General features: G+C 36.1%; 1 protein-coding gene across 1 annotated transcript in view; it reads left to right on the top strand.

Moving 5' to 3' along the window:
* The window catches only part of MACROD2 (mono-ADP ribosylhydrolase 2), a 2,023,701-nt gene that overhangs the window by 1,935,571 nt on the left and 63,662 nt on the right, over positions 1–24,468 (top strand). The window contains exon 14 of the mRNA XM_042931649.1: positions 16,350–16,427. Coding sequence (XP_042787583.1) covers positions 16,350–16,427 — 78 coding nt within the window. The remainder of the gene's footprint in view (positions 1–16,349; positions 16,428–24,468) is intronic.

Below are 24,468 nucleotides of genomic sequence, written 5' to 3' on the forward strand. Positions count from 1 at the left end.
GCCATATCATCTTTGCTAATTTCTTCCTTTATTTTGAAAATCCTTTCATATTTATAAAGAAATTGTGTGTCCTAAGAGCTTTGTACACAGATCCTAACTAGTTAGATTTGAATAATAATGGCAATCAGAAAAATATAGTGCCCAAATATAACCTCACTCAATTCTTTCAGTAACTCTTTCAGATGAACTATGAGTTAGGTAACACTAGCTGCTGTAACACCAATGTCAAACTGACATGAGAGAAATTTATTTTCTCATGTGCATAAATCCACAGTGGGAGGCTGAGTCCCATTGTGTCATTAAGGACTCAAGTTGATGGAGGCTTGTGAGCTCCAGCCTGTGGCCCCCAAAGTTGTCCTGAGTCTTTGTATCCAGTTGACAAATAAGTAGAAGAGAGAAAGGATTACACAGCAGGGTTTTTTTATGGCCAGGCCTAAAAGTGGCATGTACCACTTCTGTCTACTTTCTGTTGGCCAGAACTCAGTCGCATGGCCCTACCTGGCTGCAAGAGAGACCTTCCTCATTCCTGCAAGTTTTTCCTTCTTATGTGACCAAGACAAGGGCAACAGATTTGTTCAACAGCTACCCAGTATCTTCCAGAGATGAGTGGTATTATTATTATTATTAATTCTTATCATCGTTACTATTTTTGTTTTATTTACCCTATTTTACAAACGAGGCAACCAAGATTCAGGATAAGTAACTAGCCCAGGGCAACACAAGTGTTGAAGACAAAAGAATACACTTGAACTTGAGGCTTTTTGAAAAAATAAATAAATAAACCCATTTCCGTGGGGTTTTCTTTCCTCTCCTTATCCCATAAGTCTACTCTGTATTAAGAACCACACACGCGCACTATTAAGCCTTTATGGGATATCAGCTCATTCCACAGGGAAAAAGTGAGTGGTAAATACTTGGGTTTTTTCCCTCATTTCTGTTTTCAAGGACAATACTATGTTTTAAGTTGTCTGCTATATTTTAAAGTCAGTAATGCCTAGGTCTAAATGATAATATGTTTGAGTTTTTGCATGCTGTTTTATAGCAGACTCCCTCTATAATTTTTATAATGTTTTCATTCTTTATATCCTTCCTTATTCCAGAATCATATTTAAAGTGGTTCCCTGAAAAACGATATCTGTCATGAACAACAGGGTTTTTATATAAGCTAATACATGAGCAGGTATCACGCCAATAGAGGCTCAAATGGAACTCTGATTCATATATTTGCTTATTGGTTTTCCTACTAGCATATATCTTATTATATTTGGCCTTGGATTGCACATAGTCGTGTTATACAGACAACTGGTTTTAATGAGTCTAAGGTCAAGTGTATATGCTTGAACCCTAGATGAGTCAGCTAACCTTATATAGGTCAAAAACTCATGGCCATATTAATATATTGTTGTTGAATATGATCTCATTTCATAAGTCAAGTAAAAGGTGACAGCTCCTAAGGCCTACTGCCATTACTTGACAAAGCAAAATAAAGAGTTTCCAGCCCACTGTTTCTTGAATTCCTGTAATACTTTCATGTTTCCCTCAAAGTAAAGCACAAACACCTAACTGTAACCTGTAAGGTGCACCATTATAAACTCTACTTGTCCCTCCATTCTTACCTCACAAAACCTTCTCTCCCTTCACTGTAGTTCATGCTCATCATGGCCTTCCCTCATCATCTTTTTAGTTGGAACCCTCCTCCACTAAAGCTTTATCCCAGCCCCTTGTTTATTACTTCATAACACTTATTGCTGTCTGTAACTATGTAAACCTCTTTATCTTCTGCACATTCACCCTTTGTCCATCTCCCTCCACTATAACTTAAATTTCATGGAGGAAAGGACAATGTCTATGTTGTTTATCATTTTATCCCTGATTAGTACACAACCTGGCCTATAGAAAGCACCAATTAAAATGCGTGGGTGTTTTTATGGCCATCAACAGATGTTTACTGGGTTTTTAACTTTGTAAGACTTGTGATATGAAAAAGAAAATATGATTCTTGCCCTTTAAGGAATTTACAATCAGATAGGAAAAGGAGATGTGCACGTGTGAGTTATGTAGCCAATATGAACATCAACAATAATAGTAGCAGCTAATACTTATCTAATCCTTGTCATACACCAGATTCTAGTCAAAGAACTTTACATGTTTTCACTCATTCCACTCTTATCGTGATATAAATTCAGTTATTATCCCACTTTACAGACAAGGGAAGTAAAGCATAGTGCAGTAAGTTAAGTGGTCTAAGGCCACATAGCTAGCATGTGAGACAGCTAACAAAACAGACAAAACAAGACAAGCACCAAGGAAAGATTACACTGAAACATATTGAAGGAGAAGCCCTGGGATTATCTGTGAAATACAGGTAAAGAATATGACATTTGAACTGGGATCTAAAAGATACACAAAAATAATGAACTGGAAAGAAGTTATTCTCATTGAGAAGAAGAGCATCCACGAAAGGGTGGAAGTAGGACATCAGACCACCTATTTTAGGTGCCATGAATAGATCCCCTTAGCTTCATGATGGATCCATCCATCCACTCTTTAATTTGTTGCTAAGTTTGAGCCCTCATTATGGAGAACCCTGAATGCCAGGTAAGAAGTTTGGGTCAAATCAATATAAAGCAAAAATTTTCAACTATTAGATATCATTGGGGCATAAATAGTTTTTTAGTGTGGTGGTTGTCATACATTTTTCATTCTCTTTCTTCCTCTAATTCCTTTTCAGAGCATCCTCTCTGATTATACCTAATTAGACTCTTCTCCCCAGCTATCTCTATTAGCATTTGCAGGTGTTTTTCCATAAGCCCAAGTAGATTTTCTAGTTTTTGATGGACCATCCTTTGGCAAGCTACAATTTCCCATCTTCATAACTCTGGCTTTCAAATAAATACATCTTTAATTATTTGTATAACTCAGGCTTATACTAAGTTCTCTAGAACAGCACTGTCCCCTAGAGATAAATATGAGACACAAATGAGAACCACATCTATAATTTTAAATTTTCTAATAGACACATTAAGGAAGAAAAAAGGAAAAGGTGAAAATTGTTTTAATAAAATATTTTATTTAACAAACATATCCAAAATATAATAATTTCATCATGAAGACAATATAAAAAATATTGATATATTTTACATTCTTTTTTTGTACTGAGTCTGTAAGAGTCAGGTGCATATTTTGCACTTATGTAACGTGTCATTCAGGCTTGCCACATTGCAAGGACTTACGGGCCACATGTGACTAGTGGCTAATGTATTGGACAGTATGTAGAATTAGCTTGAGAAGAAACATGTGGTAGTGATGTTTTATCACTTTTAGTCTTGAAACTTTATTCCTTAGGAGCTCTTGCTTGCAGGATTTGATACAAGCAGCAGTGATATGACCTGGGCCTTTCTTAACACTTAGGCAGATTTATTTTTCTGGCTACATGTAAAGCTGCAAGGAGTTTCAGATTTTTAGCAGTAAGATCCAATATATCCAGTGTTGAAAAGGAGATGCTCTGAAATGGCTCTGTCGTTTTCATGTGTTGATATGGTTCACACAGATCCAGCCACTCATAGAACCGTGCTTCCCCACCGCAAGTGAGATGCTGCTCTCCCTTCAATGGAGAATCTGTGGGCAATCCATATGATGATACTAATTACAAAAAAAAATCCTACTCTAAATGCAAGTTGACTTAGATGCAGAAAAGAAATGCACACAGATTGGGCTTTGGTTAACAAATTCAATATATTCCAGCAGTGGTGCTTAAAGAGTGGTCCCTGGAGCAGCAGAATCAGCATCACCTAGGAAGTTGTTAGAAATGCAGTCTCTCAGGCCTCACCCCAGACCTATGCCATCAGACACTCTGGAGGGAGGGGCCCCCACAGGCTGTATGTTAAAAATCCTTCCAGGAGATCCCAGTGCACACTAATACTTAAGAACCACTGTAGTTAGGAAATAATAAGTTGATGGCAAAGTATGGGGAAGCAGTGAATGTTTGATGTTTGCAAAGAGAAAAAAACATTATTTTTACTCTTCCAATAAGATTCACCACAGGATCCATTGACTTGGCCAGCCTTCATAGTGCAATTAAACTTCATTTTCCCTAGGAACCATATGAATGAATTTCACCAGCAGAATGTCAAGCGAAAGAAACCAGAGAAGAGCATGTATTGTGTACCATTCCATTTATCTAAAGTCTGAAAACAGGGACAACTGATAAATGCTGTTGGAAGTCAGAGTGGTGATTTTCAGAGGGAGGGTAGTGGCTGAAAAGGATGATGAGCAGAGCTGCCAAGACATGATGTGTTCTGTTTCTTGAGCTGGTGCTAGTTATACAAGAGTGTTCAATTTGTGATAATCCATCATGCTGTATACTACGTGAAATTTGCACTTTTCTTTATGTATATTTATCTTCAGTGAAAAGTTAAGAATTCCAGGGCATCTTTTTTCCTCAAAAACTCTGAACACAACTTTTTTTTAAAGAGTAATTTTTAACTCTTTTTTTTAATTTTATTTTTTTATTTTTTTAAATTTTCATCCAAATTAGTTAGCATATAGTGAAACAATGATTTCAGGAGTAGATTCCTTAATGCCCCTTACCCATTTAGCCCATCCCCCCTCCCACAACCCCTCCAGCAACCCTCAGTTTGTTCTCCATATTTTATGAGTCTCTTCTGTTTTGTCCCCCTCCCTTTTTTTATATTATTTTTGTTTCCCTTTCCTTATGCGTATCTGTTTTGTCTCTTAAAGTCCTCATATGAGTGAAGTCATATGGTGTTTGTCTTTCTATGACTGACTAATTTCACTTAGCATAATACCCTCCAGTTCCATCCACGTAGTTGCAAATGGCAAGATTTCATTCTTTTTGATTGCTGAGTAATACTCCATGGTATATATATACCACCTCTTCTGCATCCATTCATCCATCGATGGACATTTGGGCTCTTTCCATACTTTGGCTATTGTTGATAGTGCTGCTATAAACATTGGGGTGCATGTGTCCCTTCAAAACAGCACACCTGTATCCCATGGATAAATGCCTAGTAGTGTAATTGCTGGATAGTAGGGTAGTTCTATTTTCAGTTTTTTGAGGAACTTCCATACTGTTTTCCAGAGTGGCTGCATCAGCTTGCATTGCCACCAACAATGCAAAAGAGATCCTCTTTCTCTGCATCCTCACCAACATCTGTTGTTGCCTGAGTTGTTAATGTTAGCCATTCTGACAGGTGTAAGGTGGTATCTCATTGTGGTTTGATTTGTATTTCCCTGATGATGAGTGATGTTGAGCATTTTTTCGTGTGTCGGTTGGCCATCTGGATGTCTTCCTTAGAGGAGTGTCTATTCATGTATTCATGTCTTTTGCCCATTTGTTCACTGGATTATTTGTTTTTTTGGGTGTTGAGTTTGATAAGTTCTTTATAGATTTTGGATACTAACCCTTTATCTGATATGTCATTTGCAAATATTTTCTCCCATTCTGTCAGCTGCCTTTTAGTTTTGCTGATTGTTTCCTTCACTGTGCAGAAGCTTTTTATTTTGATGAGGTCCCAGTAGTTCATTTTTGCTTTTCTTTCCCTTGCCTCCAGAGACATGTTGAGTAAGAATTTGCGAGGGCAAGATCAAAGAGGTTTTTTCCTGCTTTCTCATCGAGGATTTTGATGGCTTCCTGTCTTACATTGAGGTCTTTCATCCATTTTGAGTTTATTTTTGTGTATGGTGTAATAAAGTGGTCCAGGTTCATTCTTCTGCATGTCGCTGTCCAGTTTTCCCAGCACCACTTGCTGAAGAGACTGTCTTTATTCCATTGGATATTCTTTCCTGCTTTGTCAAAGATTAGTTGCCCATACGTTTGTGGATCCATTTCTGGGTTCTCTATTTTGTTCCATTGATCTGAGTGTCTGTTCTTGTGCCAGTACAATACTGTTTTGATGATTAAAGCTTTGTAGTATAGCTTGAAGTCTGGGATTGTGATGCCTCCTGGTTTGGTTTTCTTTTTCAAGATCGCTTTGGCTATTCAGGGTCTTTTTTGGTTCCAAATTTTAGGATTATTTGTTGTAGTTCTGTGAAGAATGCTGGTGTTACTTTGATAGGGATTGCATGGAATATGTAGATTGCTTTGGGTAGTATTGACATTTTAACAATATTTGTTCTTCCTATCCAGGAGCATGGAATCTTTTTCCATTTTTTTTTTTTTTTTTTTGTCTTCTTCAATTTCTTTCATAAGCTTTCTATATTTTTCAGCGTATAGATTTTTCACCTCTTTGGTTAGATTTATTCCTAGGTATTTTATGGTTTTTTGTGCAACTGTAAATGGGATCAATTCCTTGATTTCTCTTTCTGTCACTTCATTGTTCGTGTATAGGAATACAAGCGATTTTTGTGCATTGAATTTATATCCTGCAACTTTGCTGAATTCATGAATCAATTCTAGCAGTTTTTTGGTGGAATCTTTTGGGTTTTCCATATAGAGTATCATGTCATCTGCAAAGAGTGAAAAATTGACCTCCTCCTGGCTGATTTGGATGCCTTTTATTTCTTTATGTTGTCTGATTGCAGAGGCTAAGACTTCTAATACTATGTTGAAAAACAGTGGTGAGAGTGGACATCTTTGTCTTGTTCCTGACCTTAGGGGGAAAGCTATCATCCCCATTGAGGATGATATTAGTGTTGGGTCATTCATATATGGCTTTTATGATCTCAAGGATGATCCTTCTATCCCTACTTTCTTGAGGGTTTTTATCAAGAAATGATGTTGTATTTTGTCAAATTCTTTCTCCGCATCTATTGAGAGGATCATATGGTTCTTGTCCTTTCTTTTATTGATGTGATGAATCACGTTAATTGTTTTGTGGATATTGAACCAGCCCTGCATGCCAGGTATAAATCCCACTTGGTCGTGGTGAATAATCTTTTTTAATGTATTGTTGGATCCGGTTGGCTAATATCTTGTTGAGGATTTTTACATCCATGTTCATCAGGGAAATTAGTCTATAGTTCTCCTTTTTAGTGGGGTCTCTGTCTGGTTTTGGAATCAAGGTAATGCTGGCTTCATAGAAAGAGTTTGGAAGTTTCCCTTCCATTTCTATTTTTTGGAACAGTTTCAAGAGAATAGGTGTTAACTCTTCCTTAAATGTTTGGTAGAATTCCCCTGGAAAGCCATCTGGCCCTGGACTCTTGTTTTTTGGCAGATTTTTGATTACTAATCGATTTCCTTACTGGTTATGGGTCTGTTAAAATTGTCTATTTCTTCCTGTTTCACTTTTGGTAGTGTATATGTTTCTAGGAATTTGTCAATATCTTCCAGATTACCCATTTTACTGGCATATAATTGCTCATAATATTCTCTTATTATTGTTTTTATTTCTGTTATGTTGCTCGTGATCTCTCCTCTTTCATTCTTGATTTTATTTATTTGGGTCCTTTCCTTTTTCTTCTTAATCAAAGTGGCTAGTGGTTTATCAATTTTGTTAATTCTTTCAAAGAACCAGCTTCTGTTTTCATTGATCTGTTCTACTGTTTTGTTTTGTTTTGTTTTGTTTTTTGGTTTCGATAGCATTAATTTCTGCTCTAGTCTTTATTATCTCCTGCCTTCTGCTGGTTTTGGGTTTTATTTTAAAGTTTCCAATGATTCTATTTGCTGTGGTGCTTTATTAGGTAGGGCCACAAAATAAGATGACATCACAAATGTGTGGTTGAGAACTATTCAGTCCTTACATTGTAGAGTCTCTTGGTCTATAAGAGTAAAGCCACTTCTCATTTTTTCCACCAATGTGAAATCATCAGAGACTGTTGGTTATGGAACTATTCTCACTATCTTTTTTGGGAACTTATCAATATAGTTCTGTACTATACGCAGAACTGATAATCTTCCAGTACAGTCTGGTACTTCTGCAAGTACTTGTAAAATGCCAAAATATTTACATGGTGTTTGGCAAACAGTGACTAAACTCCCCTCTTTGCAAGTAATTTTCACTACCATCCTGTCATCCCAGACAAGGCAGCAGGCTCCGGAACCCTGCCCCCGTGGACATGTCCATTCTGATTAGCTGACAGGAATCCCAGTTATTTTTCTGGATATCACCCCAGATTCCCTCATCGCTACTTTTTCACCCAAACAGTGACTGATGCAGTTTAAGGATCAATGAAAATTAATTTGAGAGAATTGAAATGGGAAAAGGGAACCACACATTTAGGGAAAATTCCATCTCCACCTCCATGTTGAGACTTTGTTCTGCTGTGCGTCAGGGATACCAACTTGAATGGCCAACATTCAAAAGTTAAATAAATCATCCAAACCTACATGTTCCAAAATGTACATGTCAGTGTTGTGGAGCGATGTTTGCATGCTCCCCAAACACAAATGTCATATGTTGAGCCAGAGCCCCTGCTGTGATGGTATTTGGAGGTGGGGTCTTTGGGAGGTAATTAGCTTTAGAGTAGGTCCTGATGGGAGCAGTGGCCTTATTAAGAAGAGAAGGAGAGATCTCAATTTCTGTCTTTCCTTCTGCACACACACTGATTTGTGTGAGGACACAGCAAGAAGGCAGCCTTCTGCAAACCGGGAAGAGCACCACCACCTGAAACTAAATGAGCCAGTACCTTGATCTTGGACTTCTAGCTTCCAGAGCTATGAAAAAAAAAAAATCTGTTGTTTAAGCCACTCAGCCCGTGGTATTTTGTTATGGCAACCCAAGCAGACTAATATAGTCAGCCATTACATTAGAAAAAAACAATTATAATAATTTCTAGAACTCACAGTTAAATTTAGTGTAAAATACTAGTGGATTAAAATACATTATCTTACTATTTCTTCCTAGAAATTAAAAAAAAAAAAACACTTTGAGTTAATCCTTAGTATACTTCCCAAGGTCCTCATAAAATCACATTTTGCAGTATTTTGTTTTAACACATTTTTCTCAGTTTATGAGGCAAAACATTGCCTTCATCATACAAATGCTTCTATACACCCCATTTCCTGTAATACCAGATGTCACCTGATTTTTCCCCCACCAGGGTCATATCTGGAAATGAAATTTACTGAACTTGTTTTATTCTGCATGACCAGGCTGTTCCCCTCTTTAACTTTCTCTAAGTTTCTTGGTTCAGTATTTTTCAATCTGTGTGCAAGGTTCATGAAAGTGCTGTACATTTGAAACACCTAAAACAGTGAGTGTTTTAAAAAATGGATCTAAAAGAACACTATACTTCTAAAAGTAACATTTGTAAAAGGCACTTTAGAAACATTTGAAGTACACACATACACATTAAGATTAGATAATGAACTCACAAACACTACAAAGGAAGTAAAGTCAAACTCACACAAGCTATGCAGAAGCGACATATACTGAGGTTACTTCAATTGGTAGGAAAGTCAGTGAGTCTTCGAAGAAACCATTTCATCATCCCCAAGAACTGGATCATCTGGAGGCAACAGCAGCTCAGGCAGTTCGTCTAGAGATTCAGGCAACTCCTCAAAGAGTTGTCCACTCAAGGAGCGTCCAAGACTTCCTACCTTCTTTCCTTCTTCCTACTCTTCTAAAGTCACCAAGTTGCTCATTATCCTTCTTTGTTCCACCTCATCCAAGGCTTGTGGTTCCTCCCTTCTCTTTCAGTAAATCTCTGCCAAGAGACTGATAGTGAATATCTTGGCTATCTTAGTTTGGGTTCTCCAAAAGCAAAATTCTGAGACAAGGATATGGTGGCAAAGGGTTTATTTGAGAGGTGGTCCCAGGAAGCACGGGTAAGGCATAAGGAAGTAGGTCAGGGAGAGGAACACAGACAAAAGAGGGTACATTAGTGAGCAGGTTACTGCTGAGGGGAACTGGGGCTCCATTTCTCTAAGAAGTGTAGAGTATATTCAAAATTGTCCCACAGAGAGGTGAGGAAACAGGTTTTATCTCCTGAAGACTTTAAGGAGTCTCCAGCTGCTGGGTACTTCTGGTTCATCCAAGGAAAGAATGCCCTCACTCAGAGTCTCAGAAAGGAGCCCATCTCCTGGAACCATCTGCTGTGATCTCAGGAGTATCCCAATGGGATATTGGTGGAGCATGGTCGATTATAAGGCTTAGGTATAGAGAGATCTAAACTATCTAGACCACAGAGGTAGAAATGGGCTGGAAGAGGTAAGAGAAAGAACAGTAGAGTGAATCCAGCTTTGGGGCATCCAATATCACAATATCATAGGATTATTTATAATGGCAGAAAATTGGATGCAACCTGATTGTCCAAGAATAGAAGCAGTAGTAAAATAGCTGTGGTAGATCCACAAAGTGAACCACTCTGCAGCTCTTCATATTATAGAATTGTATTCAGTAGCACAGAAGGACATTGAAAAAAAAAACTGAAAAAAGTGAGGACATGCAACCATTTTCATTTGGATAGGCTTGTGGATCCTTTGAGATGTGAGGAATAAATAGGTGCTAAGGAAAAATCATCCAGGTCTTTGAAGTTCACAGAAAATTAGTAACTCCCACGAAAAGTCCAAATGTCTCCAAACATGTGTCTTTACATCACTTGGGGGAAAAGACAAGCTGTGCTCCAACGAGGTGAGTTTTGACTCAGTCCATTAGGAATGTAGGAAAAAAATGTCTGGCTCTCAGCAGTGTGGGGTCCCTGCATCCCAGCCACACTACCCAAGTATCTGGCTGAAAACAACCTGAACCCAAAGGTTGAAGCATTTATGAATCTGGAGATAGACTGTCGCTACTGCCTCAACTTCTCCATGAAATAAAGTAACTGAGAAGTGGTGGCCAGCTGCCAGACTGTGACTATGCTCAGAGTTAAGACCCAAAAAGCCCTCATCATTTCTCCTACAGGGAATGTTCTCTCCAAGACTTTTCATTATCAGATTGAATTAAGAAGTATAAATAAAACACTCCCTGATTTATAGATCAACATATTTATAGAATTCCAAGTCAATTTACACACAGAACCATAGCTACTTTTCATGCCTGTGACCTGGTCAGATTTTTTTTTTTTTAATCCTTTAAAAAAAAAAAAAAAAGGATATCAAGAAATCCTGCTAGGCAAGGCATAGAGAGATAGAGGGAGGCAAGATCAGAAAGGAATCTGAAGGATGGAGGTCAAGGATAGCAGGTCACAGACAACTGGAAACAAGAGCAGATTTGCCTTTGTTTACATTGCCAAGGGGGAAAAATTAACTTGATGGAAAAGGGTAATTAAGCGTTTCTTTTTCCATCATAGTCCAGCCTGGCTTCATATCCAGCTGTTCTATTAGACATTGTGATGATCCTTCGTCGAGTCACAGAGTTAACAATGGCCAGTGTGGCACTGATGTCACATGGCACTCCTTTCCCCCACCATTAACCTTTATTTTATAAATAATATAAATCTCACAGTGAGAACAGCCCAACTCAGGTAGGCAGATAATGAGGGAAGCCTGAACATTTACAGAGGTGTTGTCAGAACAAAGAGATCATTTGGATACATCAGCAGATTAGCATTGTAAGGAATTTAGAGAGATTATCTGGTTCAGCACCCTCAGTTCCTATGTGCAGAAACCAAGATTATGTAAGGTGAATGGGTTTTCCTAGAGTTAGGAAGCATGATGTTGTAAATCCAGAATCACAACCCCAAGCCAGTGTCCATCTGTCCCGATTGATCCTCTTACTTGCTTATATTTTCAGTAACAACCGCAGAAAAATACCACCTCCAGTGTAGGTATCAGCTGGTTTACACAAGTTACTGTTTGGAATTTGGCATGTGGTTTCTAATAGAAGCAAAGTTAGTGGTACATGATGGTAGTTTTCTCAGCTGTGCCTCAGAGACTGTTAGTACCCAGATTCCATAACTCTGGGAATGATTGGCACCTTTTAATGGGGGTTAATGATTGCATAATGAAGACAAATGACCGATCCTAGCTCAGTCTGGCCTCCCAGTGCTCAGGGCAACGGCCTGTCCTAGGGACCCAGTTACTTTTCAGGTAAATATAGAGCAGCCTTGTATATCCAGCTGCACTGAGACCAACTACAGTTTAGGTCATTGCCATCGGAATACTCTGGAAATGTATTGCAGGATATATTTTTCCTATATAGAGGAATAGTCACTGCAAAGCTTCAGTGAGACCATAATCGGCTGTGAAGACTCTAGTTTATTGTGGATAAACACACCGTTCAGATGGAGGAAAAACTACTTCATTCTAATTGCTTCACATAATAAACCAGCGATTCAAATGAGCAGGCCAGGATAAATGTTTTGCTTCTTGTAATCGAAACAGTTGACAAGAATCAGAGGAAATCCAGGTAACTGTGTTTCTGGGCAACTTTTGCATCAAGGTAGGAGACTCATGTATGAATGTGTACATGCTACAAAGCAAATAGATCAGACATAGGTGTTTGTAAATAGCATGTATTTTGTTCAGACTCCTTGGAACTTCTGCACCAACATGACCTCTTGCTGCAATTCTAAATAGTATAGGCAGGGATTACCTTTTTTACTAGATGGATTTTTGCACATCTCCTGACTTGAAAATGTTTTCAAAGACTGTTAATCACCATTCCATTTTGTACTTTATAGTCATTTCTAATTTTGATGCAAAATGTTGTTTACCAGCTGGATTGCCCACTTCATTTATTAAACACATCTGTGTATGTTTTTGGCTATTTCCTCAAGTCAAATCTACCTTAAGAATTCAAAAAGAGACATCACTTATAAATTCATGAAGTGGGCATCAAGTTCTGTGGATAATTCTCAATTATAATCTTAAAAATCTTTTGTAAAATAGCAGTGTCACTAGCATTAAGGTGTAAATTTCTATAGTTATTTTTAACCTTGCTGACATATGAGAATATGATGGAAGCAGTCTCCTTCTAGAGAAATGAGTAACAATATATGTATACATTTTACATATCAATTCAAAAAGGTTTGTGGACCCCTAGAGTATATTCAAGGGTTAAGAACTAAGTTCGTAACTAAGGCTAAGAACTTTTGTTGTTAAGGGGACATTTTTGAAAGTGATGGTACCTATTTTGATTTATGGTTTAGATATGTGTATTGAAAATTCAATAGTTTGATCATTTACCATCACATCTTCAATCTATACATGTACTATTCCATATAGATATGTGTAATTGACTGCATTAAAGATGGCCTACTGTTTAGAATTTGTTTTATGGTTTTTTTTTAATTTTAATCTATTTTAAATATTCTTTTAAACCTTTTCAACTTCTTAAATGAGGAGATTTTGTTTTAATTTATGAAAGTATATCTTTTTATTCTTGTTAACCTTAGAAGATAATCTATCTTCAGAACTTTGGCTTGAATATTCAACTTAATATTTGCATTTGAAAAAATTTTCTAATAGAACATTGACCTTAAAGATTTTGAAAGTCAGAATCTACATATAAATTTAATTCCAGTTCTCTGCTATTAAAATAGCATTGACTGAATCTGAGAATTAGGTGATAACCCCTTTACATTTTTTGAACATTACCACATGATAATTTTTAGAATAAAATAAGATGAATCCAAGGTACTGCAAGAATTTAGTATATACCACTACATTTTTCACATAGAAATAATACACTCTTTTAGTGACCATCTATACTAGATATATTTTCTTACTTTCTCGTTATGAATAATATTTTATACATATACAGTGCAACTTTCATCACCCCCTAGACACAAAAGCTCCACTGTCATTTCAAACCCCCAACTAAGTATAATATAATAGGATCTATGATTTAAAACATTCAACATCCAGTCTTGCCAAGGTTCATGTGACTAGGAATTCAAATAGCCCTTTGGAAAGAGAAACAGCAATGGAAACAGTCTTTCATAACCACGTGGTCATGTGTGGATGCGGTCATGGTCTTACCGCTTTCATCTAGCTTTATTGTTGTATGTGGAGGTGCAACCATTTCACATACAAAGCAATATTAACTTGTGGGTTCGGCGATCGGTCGTGTTGTTAGGAAATCCTTGCTATCACATAAAGACATGTACTTGTGTACACACAGAGTATAGTTCTACAATATACATAGTGTTTTATATATTTTATTTCGAAAACTAGAACACATTCTTAAATTAATAGTGTGTTATTTATAGTCCATTTGGTAGCATTTTTTTTTTCTAATCCTATATAATGGTGAAAATAACAATTGATGCCGTCTTCGATTCAATGAAATATGTTACATATAGATTAGAGGACATAATATCAGAAGACACCTACCTTAGCAACGTGAAAACAACTCTCCAAGGAAATTGAAACTGAAAGTTCAATTAATTTGCTAGAGACATAGATTTTAGTGATAGTCTAGAGATTAATTTTTCAAATACTATCACCCATCATATGTGAATAATTAAACCAATAAACTCAATGTAAGTCACTTTTTAAAAGACATTTCTTATATAATATTTGGTGCATGAAACATAATGTTTATGTAAATTATAAAGTATAATGAATTATTGTGGATTGTAAATAAATATATTTTAAACACATGCAAAATCTTGGATCATCTTAAAACATTAATGTTGAGGGAAATGAGTATTGCCCAAGACTACATATCAAATGATGCCATTTTCTATAAACAAATAAAATTTTCAAAATTAAAATTTAGCCTGATTCATATAGCACCTTTTTAAAATCATTGTTCACTTTCAGTGTTAATGTGGAAGAAAGTATTCAAGGATTTGTTTTTAATCCACATGTTAGAGCCAAAATTAAAAAGGCATGTTTTAATGGGAACTGGTTTAAAAAATTTTGACTTGAGTGAGAAAACTGTTTGGAAAATGTGTCTATGTTCAGTTTTGCTTCCAAATTTGGACTTTGAAACTTACTGTCAGTCTCAAAAAGAAATAAAGAAGCTGTGCAGATAATTAAACATTTGCCTTGGGGGAATTATTTGCAGTTAATTAAAATCATACACTTTGGGTGTATACTTGCTTCACTGGTTATTAAATTTGAATCATATGTTAACTACTCAGGTTTCTCACTTGTCCATCAAATGTTGCTTGTGGCAGGTTCAAGAAACAAACTTTCTCATAATATTCTAAACCATATTGTTTAAAACTATCTCCAAGTGTGGGGAGGGAGAGAGGGAAAAGGAATAAGGAAACAAAGGAAAAATGATTTATTTGAGACTCCATCTGAATTCCTCTCTGTTCAGAGTTGCAACTCAGTGGAGCAATGTGAACTTAGTAGAGAACCCATTTCTAATAGAAGTGTCAGTCGGCCATCCCCAGTTTTCTCCATGGCCATATTCATGGAAGATTAGCTCATGGCTTTTAGATATCTTTAGATTACCACCCTTTTAGCTGCATGAAAATACACCCTAGATTATAACCTCTAGGAGTGCAGAGTCAGTTACAATTGACGCCCCAGCTTCAAGAAGTGCCTGGTGTAGAGTTGGCCCTTAATAAATATTTTTGGAATGAATGAAAGACCCATTTCTGTCTTGCCACTAACCCACCCACATGCTGTTTCCAATGGCTTTCTAAAGAGCCTACAAGGATGCCTCAAATATCCAACAAGGAATCCTGTGTAGTCTTGTAAGAGTCCATAGTCACTGAAATCTAGTTGGCCATGTTATTTCCTGTAAGTGTATCATATAACAAAAGAAGAACTTATGCTGATTTCACATTTAAATGTGCTATTCGAGGGAGAGGATGAAATTGCCCAGAACAGAAGGTTTGCATTCCCCTTTGCTATTGTTCTACTGGTAGGGTTCCTCAGGAAGATGAACTTAATTACAACTGGATTTCAAAGGTCTGCATCTGGCTTTTTCAGGGACTCAAGGCTCCCATACATGAACAATTGCAGTAATGGAAGCATTAAGAACATTAAAACTGATGTTCCTTTAATCTCCTCTACTTTGCCTTCCTTTCATATCCTTTTGCACAATTCTCCAAAGACTTTCACTAATACATAAAGCCTGCTTATATTTTCTTCTTTGTTGCAAAAATATGACCCAATCAAATTTCTACCATCTTTACCTTTGTAAACTTCGTACAAACATCTTACACAGTACTTTAGGAACAGCTTATTTATCGATGAAAATATTTAGGTATTTTAATGATATTTTTTAAAAATAATAAATTACATTCCCCAAAAATAGAGCTATCATGTCAGTGCTGGAAGCTGCCCTACTTCCTAATTAAAAATGCTAACTAGGGGTGGCTCAGTCGGTTAAGCATCTGACTCTTGGTTTCGGCTCAGGTCATGATCTTGTGGCTTTGTGGGTCCGAGCCTTGCATCGGGCTCTGCACTGGCAGTGCGGAGCCTGCTTGGGATTCTTTCTCTCTCCTCTCTCTCTGTCCCTCCCCCAGATGCGCTGTCTCTCAAAACAAATAATAAACTTTAAAAAATGCTGACTAGAGGTTTTGTTTGTTTGTCATGTCAGATTCTGCAAAGGACGATAGTATTACAAAAGACAATGAAGTAACAGATCATTCTGTGTGTGACCAAGATCATCCCAATGGTAAGTTGTGAACTCCTTTTTCATTTTTTTTCTACTGAGAACTACTACATTAAAAAACAAACAAACAAACAACAACAACAAAAAAAAACAAGAATTTTAGTTTTTCTGGAGACAGAATGGAATCTGATACTATTTTATTAGCTATGAATATCAAGTAATTGGTACCTGCCAAGTTTGGAAGGGAAATTTGCTCTCCACAATCCTCATCACTTATTTTTGTACCCATCTGGATTTATTTATTTTAGTTACCTGCCTATACTCTATAGGCATTGGGTGTACAACTACAGAAATGAAGGTACGATAACAATGAGAATAAAATGTGAGACATATAGAGAATATATCTAGGAGACTGAATCTACATATCCTCAGAATACCAAGAAGAGAGACTAGAACAAACAGAAATGAAACAATCTTTAGAAAAATAAGAGAAAAAAGGTTTTCCTAATGCAAACCAGCTCCTCCACCCAAAACACAAGGGTACACATATTTATAGGCCAAGATACTGAAAACTCAAATAAGAACAGAAATCTACAAAGCCTCATGGAATTTCTGAAGATAAGTGATAAAAAAAAAAAAAAGGAAAATCAAAATCAGGTTACAAAGTACCAAAATCAGATTAGCATTAGCTTTCTTCTACAATTCTAAATACTAGATGAAATGGAGTTACATTTCCATTGCTCTGAAGGACACAGTTTCTATATTTAGTGAAGTCATTATTCATGCATGAAGTCAAGAGTAATATTTTCTCAGGAATACATAGATTAAGAAAATACACCCCTCAAGTATCCTTTCTGAGTAAACTAACAAAAATCCTGTGCAAAAACAAGAAATATAGAAAGGAAGGAAAAAGACTGAGAAAGACTCACTTGGAAATGACTATATGATAAGAGACTCATTAAATGTATGAAAATGTTGAAATAGTTGCTTCAAACTTGGTATCAGAATGTTTTAAATTTTTGCTTTTATCTTTGAAAATTATGGTGTATTGTTTCAAAATGAGAAAGAAAAAGGAAAGACTTGTGTTCTCAGGAATGAAAGTCTAAATAGACAATTATTGTCACTGAAGATAACTAGACAACCTACACCAACAAAACAAACAAACAAATAAACAAAAATTATGAACTCTGTTTAAAGGCAACAGAGAGCTAACAAGATAGTGAAGAATTGTCAGACCAGGTTCTGGTAAAAAATACATATCCAGAGATGTGAGCACAGAATTTGAAGCTGTTTTTATTTTAGGTCATTTGCTGATTCTACAAAAGGTATCTGGAGTCCCATTATTGACAGTGGCAAGGGAACACGGTAAACCCTTAGTTTTTGTGTTGAAACCCCAAAGATATGTACCCTAACAGAAATAATGAACCCACAGTAGACCAGCTTTCTGAAAGACTGGTGCCCAGCTTTGAATCATCTCAATCCTCAAATTAAACTAAGACCAACCCAGAATGCTAGTCCCTATAGGCACCTGAGAAAAACAAATGTAAAACATTTATTAGATGGAAAAGGAAGAGTATTACAGATGTCAAGCCATTTACAAAAACTATTTGTTAAACATAATGTTCAGCACACACATACAAAAAAAAAAAAAAATAGCCACCCCCCCCCCAAAGAAACAAGGTAACATAAAAAACAGTCAAGAGAAATAGGCCCTTTGGGGCTGAAAATAGTAGAGTTATTATAAAATAAAGTATAGAAATAAAGTACAGATTATATAAATAAAGTATATAAAGAATAAAGTATAAAATAATTTTGCTGACTGCTATTACAGGGGATAAAGACAAAACTGAAAAACTTAGCTGAGAACTGGAAATTCAAAACAAAACAAAACAACATAAAAGAAAAATAAAGGAAAGTCTAAAAGTGAAAGATGCCATTACTGAAATGAAGAATGTAATGAATAGATTCATGGTTTAACCACATATTAGACACAACTAAAAGAGAATTTGTGAACTATAATTTAGGTCAGAAGAATATATCCAAAGTAAAAACAGTAGAGATGGCAAATGCTGAAGAAAGGGAACAAATACAGAGGATAGAATGATAAAGTCTATCACAAATGTACTAGAAGGACCAAATGAAAAGAATTACAAGCACAGTAAATACTAATTATTGGATAAGTCTAAATAAATATCAGTGATACCAATTCTTTTTAAAAAATATTTTTTTAATGTTCATTTATTCTTGAGAGATAGAGACAACGTGAGCAGGAGAGGGACAGAGAGAGAGGGAGACACAGAATCCAAAGTAGGCTCCAGTCTCTGAGCTGTCAGCACAGAGTTTGATGTAGGTCTCGAACCCACGAACCGCAAGATTGTGACCTGAGCTGAAGTCAGAAGCTTAATCGACTGAGCCACCCAGGTGCCCCTGTGATACCAATTTTGAGAATAAGCAGGAAGGTATGACCTATAAGAGAAGAGAAGTCAGTTAATATAAATCAATTCAGAAATGGCACAGATAGCATAATGAATATGAAAAGCCATGTTAAAAGGTATTATAATTGTATTCCACATCTTCTGAAAGCTAAAAGAAGTATTGTTTATGTTAGAGATATTAAAGATATAAAATGACCCAAATTGAATTTCTAGAGATGAAAATTACACTTGATGGGAATAATGGCAAATTAGCCACTGCAGAAGAAAAGATTAGTGGATTTGAAGATGTAGCAATAGAAACTATCCAAATTGAAACACAGAGAATAAATGACTGAAAACTGACAAGATCATCAGTGAGCTACAGAAGAACGTGAAAGGTAATACCAATTCCAATATACATAAATTGAAATCTCTGAAGGCAAGCATGGGAGAGGAGGAGGAAAAAAATTCTTGAAGTAAAAATAGTTGAAATTTTCAAAACTTTGATGAAAACTATGCACCCACATAGCCAAGAAGTTCTACAACCCCAAAGCACAAGAAAGGTAAAGAAAATTATAACTGAGTACATTGTAATCACCTTGCTCAACACCAGTGATAAACAAAAATTCAAAAACAATCAGAAGAAAAAGACCAGTTACATAGGAATAAATATAAAGATGAAGCAAAAGTCTTATTGGAAACTACAAACTGAAATTACAGGCTAAAGCATGGATAATGTTAAATTAAAAACGTACAGAAGCCTACACAGGGTACGATTTCATTTATATCAAGCTCAAAAAGCAGGAAAAGATAACAATACTATTTAGAAAAGTCATGTTTGAGTGGGAAAATGATAAAGAAAACCTAGGTAGTGATTACTCTGAGTTAGAGTGCTGATTAAATTTGGTGATTAGGGAAGAGGTTCTGATTGGCCCATGAGCAGGGCTTCTGGCTGGACAGTTATCATAAGGATATATAGTTTTTCTAGTTGCTTTTGGTTTTTTGATTGAGCTGTCTATATTGTTTGTGAACTTCTCTATGTTTGTTGCATTTTTATACAATAGTTAAAAGAGGAATGAAGAAAGGGAGAAAATAAGAAAGAGGGAGAGAAAAGAAAGGAAGTATCAATGTCAGAGTTTATACAGCAAAGATTATGGTGGGAAGCGGGGAAGGTTGTACAATATGCTGACTTCAGTCAAAAACTAAAAATCTTGCTCTGCTATAGATTATGACACTATAAGTTTGAAAAATTTGATGATAATCACAAATAGAATTAAATCACAATAGAATTAAAGGAAGAAATCTTACTCTTTAAATTTCTCAGAAAGATCATACCAAACATAAAAGTGTATTCAATAATGCAAATAATAAAAAAATAAGTAGGAGTGTAAGAAAAGCACAATATATCAAATAAGATAACAGAAACACAGGCAACTAATTATGACAAGAAATATAATTAGTTTGCTTTATTAAGTGTAAAAGCCAATCAGGTTGAATTAATTTTAAAAAATAGTAAGGGTGTAAAAAATATAAAGTCAGAAAAGGTGTATTTGGGAAGTGAACATCAAAAGAAAACATGGGAAACTACTTTAGAATGTATCCAGTTAGAGTTCTAGCAAAAAGTATTGAGCGAGAAAGCGAAATTTTATATCCGTAAAAATTTAAGTCCCTGATTTAATATAATAATGATGGGTTTTTATGTGCCAGATGATATAATATGAATAAAATCCATTTGGAAATTCAATGGGGGAATGCACTGATAATATTTTCAGTCAATGACAGAATAAATAGACTAAAAATAATATGGAATCTTTGAAAAATGTGATTAGCAGTGTAGTTCTACTTTAGGAATAGACAAGTTGATCAATGAAACAGAATAAAGAGTTTAGAAAGAGACCAAAGTAGATCTAGGTTTTTAGTACATATTCAGGCTGACATTTCAAAGACAGATAACTCCATAAATGGCATTAAGACAACTAGTTGACCATTTGGAAAGATCACCTGAATCCCAGCTTAACCCTTACACCAACCTAAATTACAAGAGGACCCAAGATAAAAGGTAAAAATAAAATTAAAAATACTAGACTAAAAGAAATAAAGGGCAAGTTTTTTTTTTAATTTTGAAATAAGAACTGCTTTTTGAACTGTAAATAAAAACATATACATGATTATATGCATATATGTACCTGCAATATGTGTCTGCATATGTCAATATATGTCATAAAAGAAATGACCAAATGTAAATATACACATTTTGAGATGATAAAGATTATAATCAAATTCTAAAGAAAAACTTCCAGGAAAAGTATGCTCACCCAAAATAACAAAGAATTGATTTTCTTACTAAAGAAAAAAGACCTCATAATTCAGTAAGAAAAAAAAATTAGGAGGAAAACAGGCAATGGACTCAATTATAATTTACAAAACAAGAAATATAGTCATAAATATGAAGAAATTACTATCTCTTACTTAAGGAAATGCAAATAAAACATGATTTCAATGTCTTCTCCTTTTGAGTGTCAGGTAAGTTTCAGTAGGATTGATAATACACAGAATTGGTAGGAATAGGGTATCCAAACATGCTCACACACCATTGGTGGGAGACTGAAATGTGTAACCTCCTTATCAGCAATTTTGACGAAACCTAATAAAAAGTAAAATGTTCATACTTTTATCCAAGAGCTATGCTTTAGGAATTTGTCTTAAAGTAACATCCACCAAGAGTAGGGAGACATGTATTTACAAAAATGTTCAGGGCAGGCTGAGTGGCTCAGTCGGTTGAGCATCCAACTTTGGCTCAGGTCATGATCTCACGGCTGGTGAGTTCAAGCCCCGCCTCAGGCTCTGTGCTGACAGCTCGGACCCTGGAGACTGGAGCCTGCTTTGGATTCTGTGTCTCCCTCTCTCTCTGCCCCTAACCCATTCGCATTCTGTCTCTGTCTCTCTCAAAAATAAATAAACATTAAAAATTAAAAAAAAAAAGTTCATTGCACACACGTATGCATGCACAGGTGTATATCTATATACATATGTATACACACACAAGAAAGATCACAGTTTACAATATTAACAATGACAGTCATAAAGCTATAAATTATAGTTATAAAATTATTCATCATGCTCAACACTTATATGTACTTTTCACTGTTTCCATGAGGAAATTACAATTCTTTTGTAACTGCAAGAAAAAATAATTTTAGAAATAATTTACATTAAGAAAGTAAGGGTTTTTTTGGCCCCAAGAGAAGACAAAAGGTTCTAGAAGATAATCAAGTTCACACTAATCTAGGTTTAACTTTTGTTCTGAAACTGGGGTATTTTTAGACATGGTAAACATAAAATTTTGAATATTTGCAGCAATCAAGTTTCCAGTTTAACAAAAGGACACAATTTCCATTATCTTTAAGACAAGCATCTAAGAAGCAAAGTCTTTGTTCTTATGAAGATCTGAGCCTATAATAATCTGCAAACAATAAAACTATACTTTTGTTACTATTGTTCAGAAACAGCCCATTTACAGCCCATTTACAGAGCGAATTTAGGTTTATCCTCTAGAAATGTTTAGTTCCAGACTGATGGCCCCAGTCCAATTTTTATGCAAATTATTTAAAGCATTAGCTTGAGCCAAACTTAATTACCAGGGCTCCAAGAAATAATCATGTGATCTATTTCTAAAGAAAAGTGAATGGATTTTTGGATTATCTGTTCTAATAGTCCCCTCCCATTAGCATGGATGATTGAGTTCACTGTATAAAAATATATATATGAACTGTGGGATCCTTTATATTCCTTTGTTTCCTCTGCCAGGAGGGATTAGGGCAGAGGACAGTGGGTGGAATTCAACTAGACTGAATGTGGAGAGGCAAACATAAAGCTTGCCCCCATGGGGTCAAGAAAGCAAGATGGAATGTGGAATGTCTGAGTGCACTGCAGAGAAAGGCAGAAGGGCTGGAGACCCCTGGAGTCATCATTAACACACAGCAGGCCGGGGTGCAGGACTAGGATCTCACACATACCTCCTTTTCCCATAATATGCCCAGTCCTGGCTTGGCTCAGGAATGAATGAGCAAATATGATTATTCCTGGATTTCAAAGCTGTGCACCTCGTTTCTTTCCCCATGTTATTTTACTGGCTTTATTTCAGAAAAATTAAAAAGAAGAAAATATATGTATTTCCGTTCAGGAAAAGATTTCCAAAATATGTAAAGCACATGGGTGAAACAGATCAAGAGTGGGTACAAGTGAAAAGGCAGGGGGAAAGAAATACTCCGAAAGAAATTTGCAATGGCCTCTTATCCTCTAAGTGAAGTACCAGGACTTACTAGGCAAAAAGAAAATCCCTAGTATTCATCAACAGCCCTTAGGCACTCTCCCCTGTATCAGTAGATACCCAGGCTCTGTTGAATGCGGTCTTCCTATCCCTGATTGAATTCCTTGGAAGATTTGTCAAGTGGGGCACTGGAACTGGGACACACGGGAATGCAGAGTGGCTGCTTTTATTCTCCGAAGGCTTTACTCTTTTCCTTCATTGTATGAACAAAGCCAAATTGCAAATGATGAGGTAATGGTCCCAGCAGTGAATTTGGCAGTAGGTGTGATGGTCGGTTCCCCATATCAACAGTGATAGAGAATGAGCCTCACTCAGTGAATGCTCTCTCTCAATATCATCTATCTAATAAACACACATCAATAGTGACTAGAAACTTCACCAGGAGATAGATCCTCATTGAATGCCAAAGATAGAGGGAATCTAGGAAATTATCTAGTTTTGCAGCCTTAAAAATAAATAATGAAAGTGAAGCCCAAAGATGTTGTGATTTGCCTAAAACTTTGAGTTCTTATTCCAGGGTTTTTTGCAATAAATATAGTATACAGAGTGCTAGGCAGCCTAAGGCACTTACTTTGTTGCTAAAGGATGCAATAGAAAGTAAGTTACAGTCCCTAATTACTGCTTGCAGACATTGATGAGTACTATAATGGACAGCCAATTAAATAGGCATTTACCGATCACTCCTTATTAGTAGGTGCTGGGAAGGGAAATATGAATAAAGCACAATTTTTATGTTCACAATGCCCATAAACCAGTAAGAGAGACAAACAGATACAACTATATTACAATATGATAAGAAGAATAAGAAGAAGATAAATGAGCAAAAAACTCAATAAGAAAATATGTGAAAATGATTGATCCTGCCTAGTGATTCAGAGAATATTGCAAAGAAAGGTAAATTGATGGTTTAGTTTTGAAAGATGAGAAGACTTTTACTAGATAGAAGGTGGGGCGAGGGTGGGGGGGTGGTGTTTCAACCAGTGAGAACACATGTTGAGTGGACACAAAGGCAAGAAATAAAGTAATGGGTTTAGAAAATGGTGACCAGGTTGGGATATAGAGAGAATGGAAGGTAGGTGAGTTGACCAAAAGACAAAAAAGAGGGAAATTCAGGAGCACTTGGCTGTTTCAGTCAATTAAGCGTCCGACTCTTAATTTCAGCTCAGGTCATGATCTCAGGTTTCCAGCCCTGTGTTGGGCTCTGTGCTAATTGCACAGAGCCCGGTTGGGATTCTCTCTCTCCTTCTCTCTTTCTCCCTCCCCCACTTACTTGCTCTCTCTCAAAAATAAATAATAAATAAACATTTTTTTTAAAAAGGGACACTCAAGAAGAAAGAGCTACTCAACAGCTGAATTTCTC

This window comes from Panthera leo, chromosome A3 (genome assembly GCF_018350215.1).
Source record: "Panthera leo isolate Ple1 chromosome A3, P.leo_Ple1_pat1.1, whole genome shotgun sequence".
Taxonomy (NCBI): Eukaryota; Metazoa; Chordata; class Mammalia; order Carnivora; family Felidae; genus Panthera; species Panthera leo.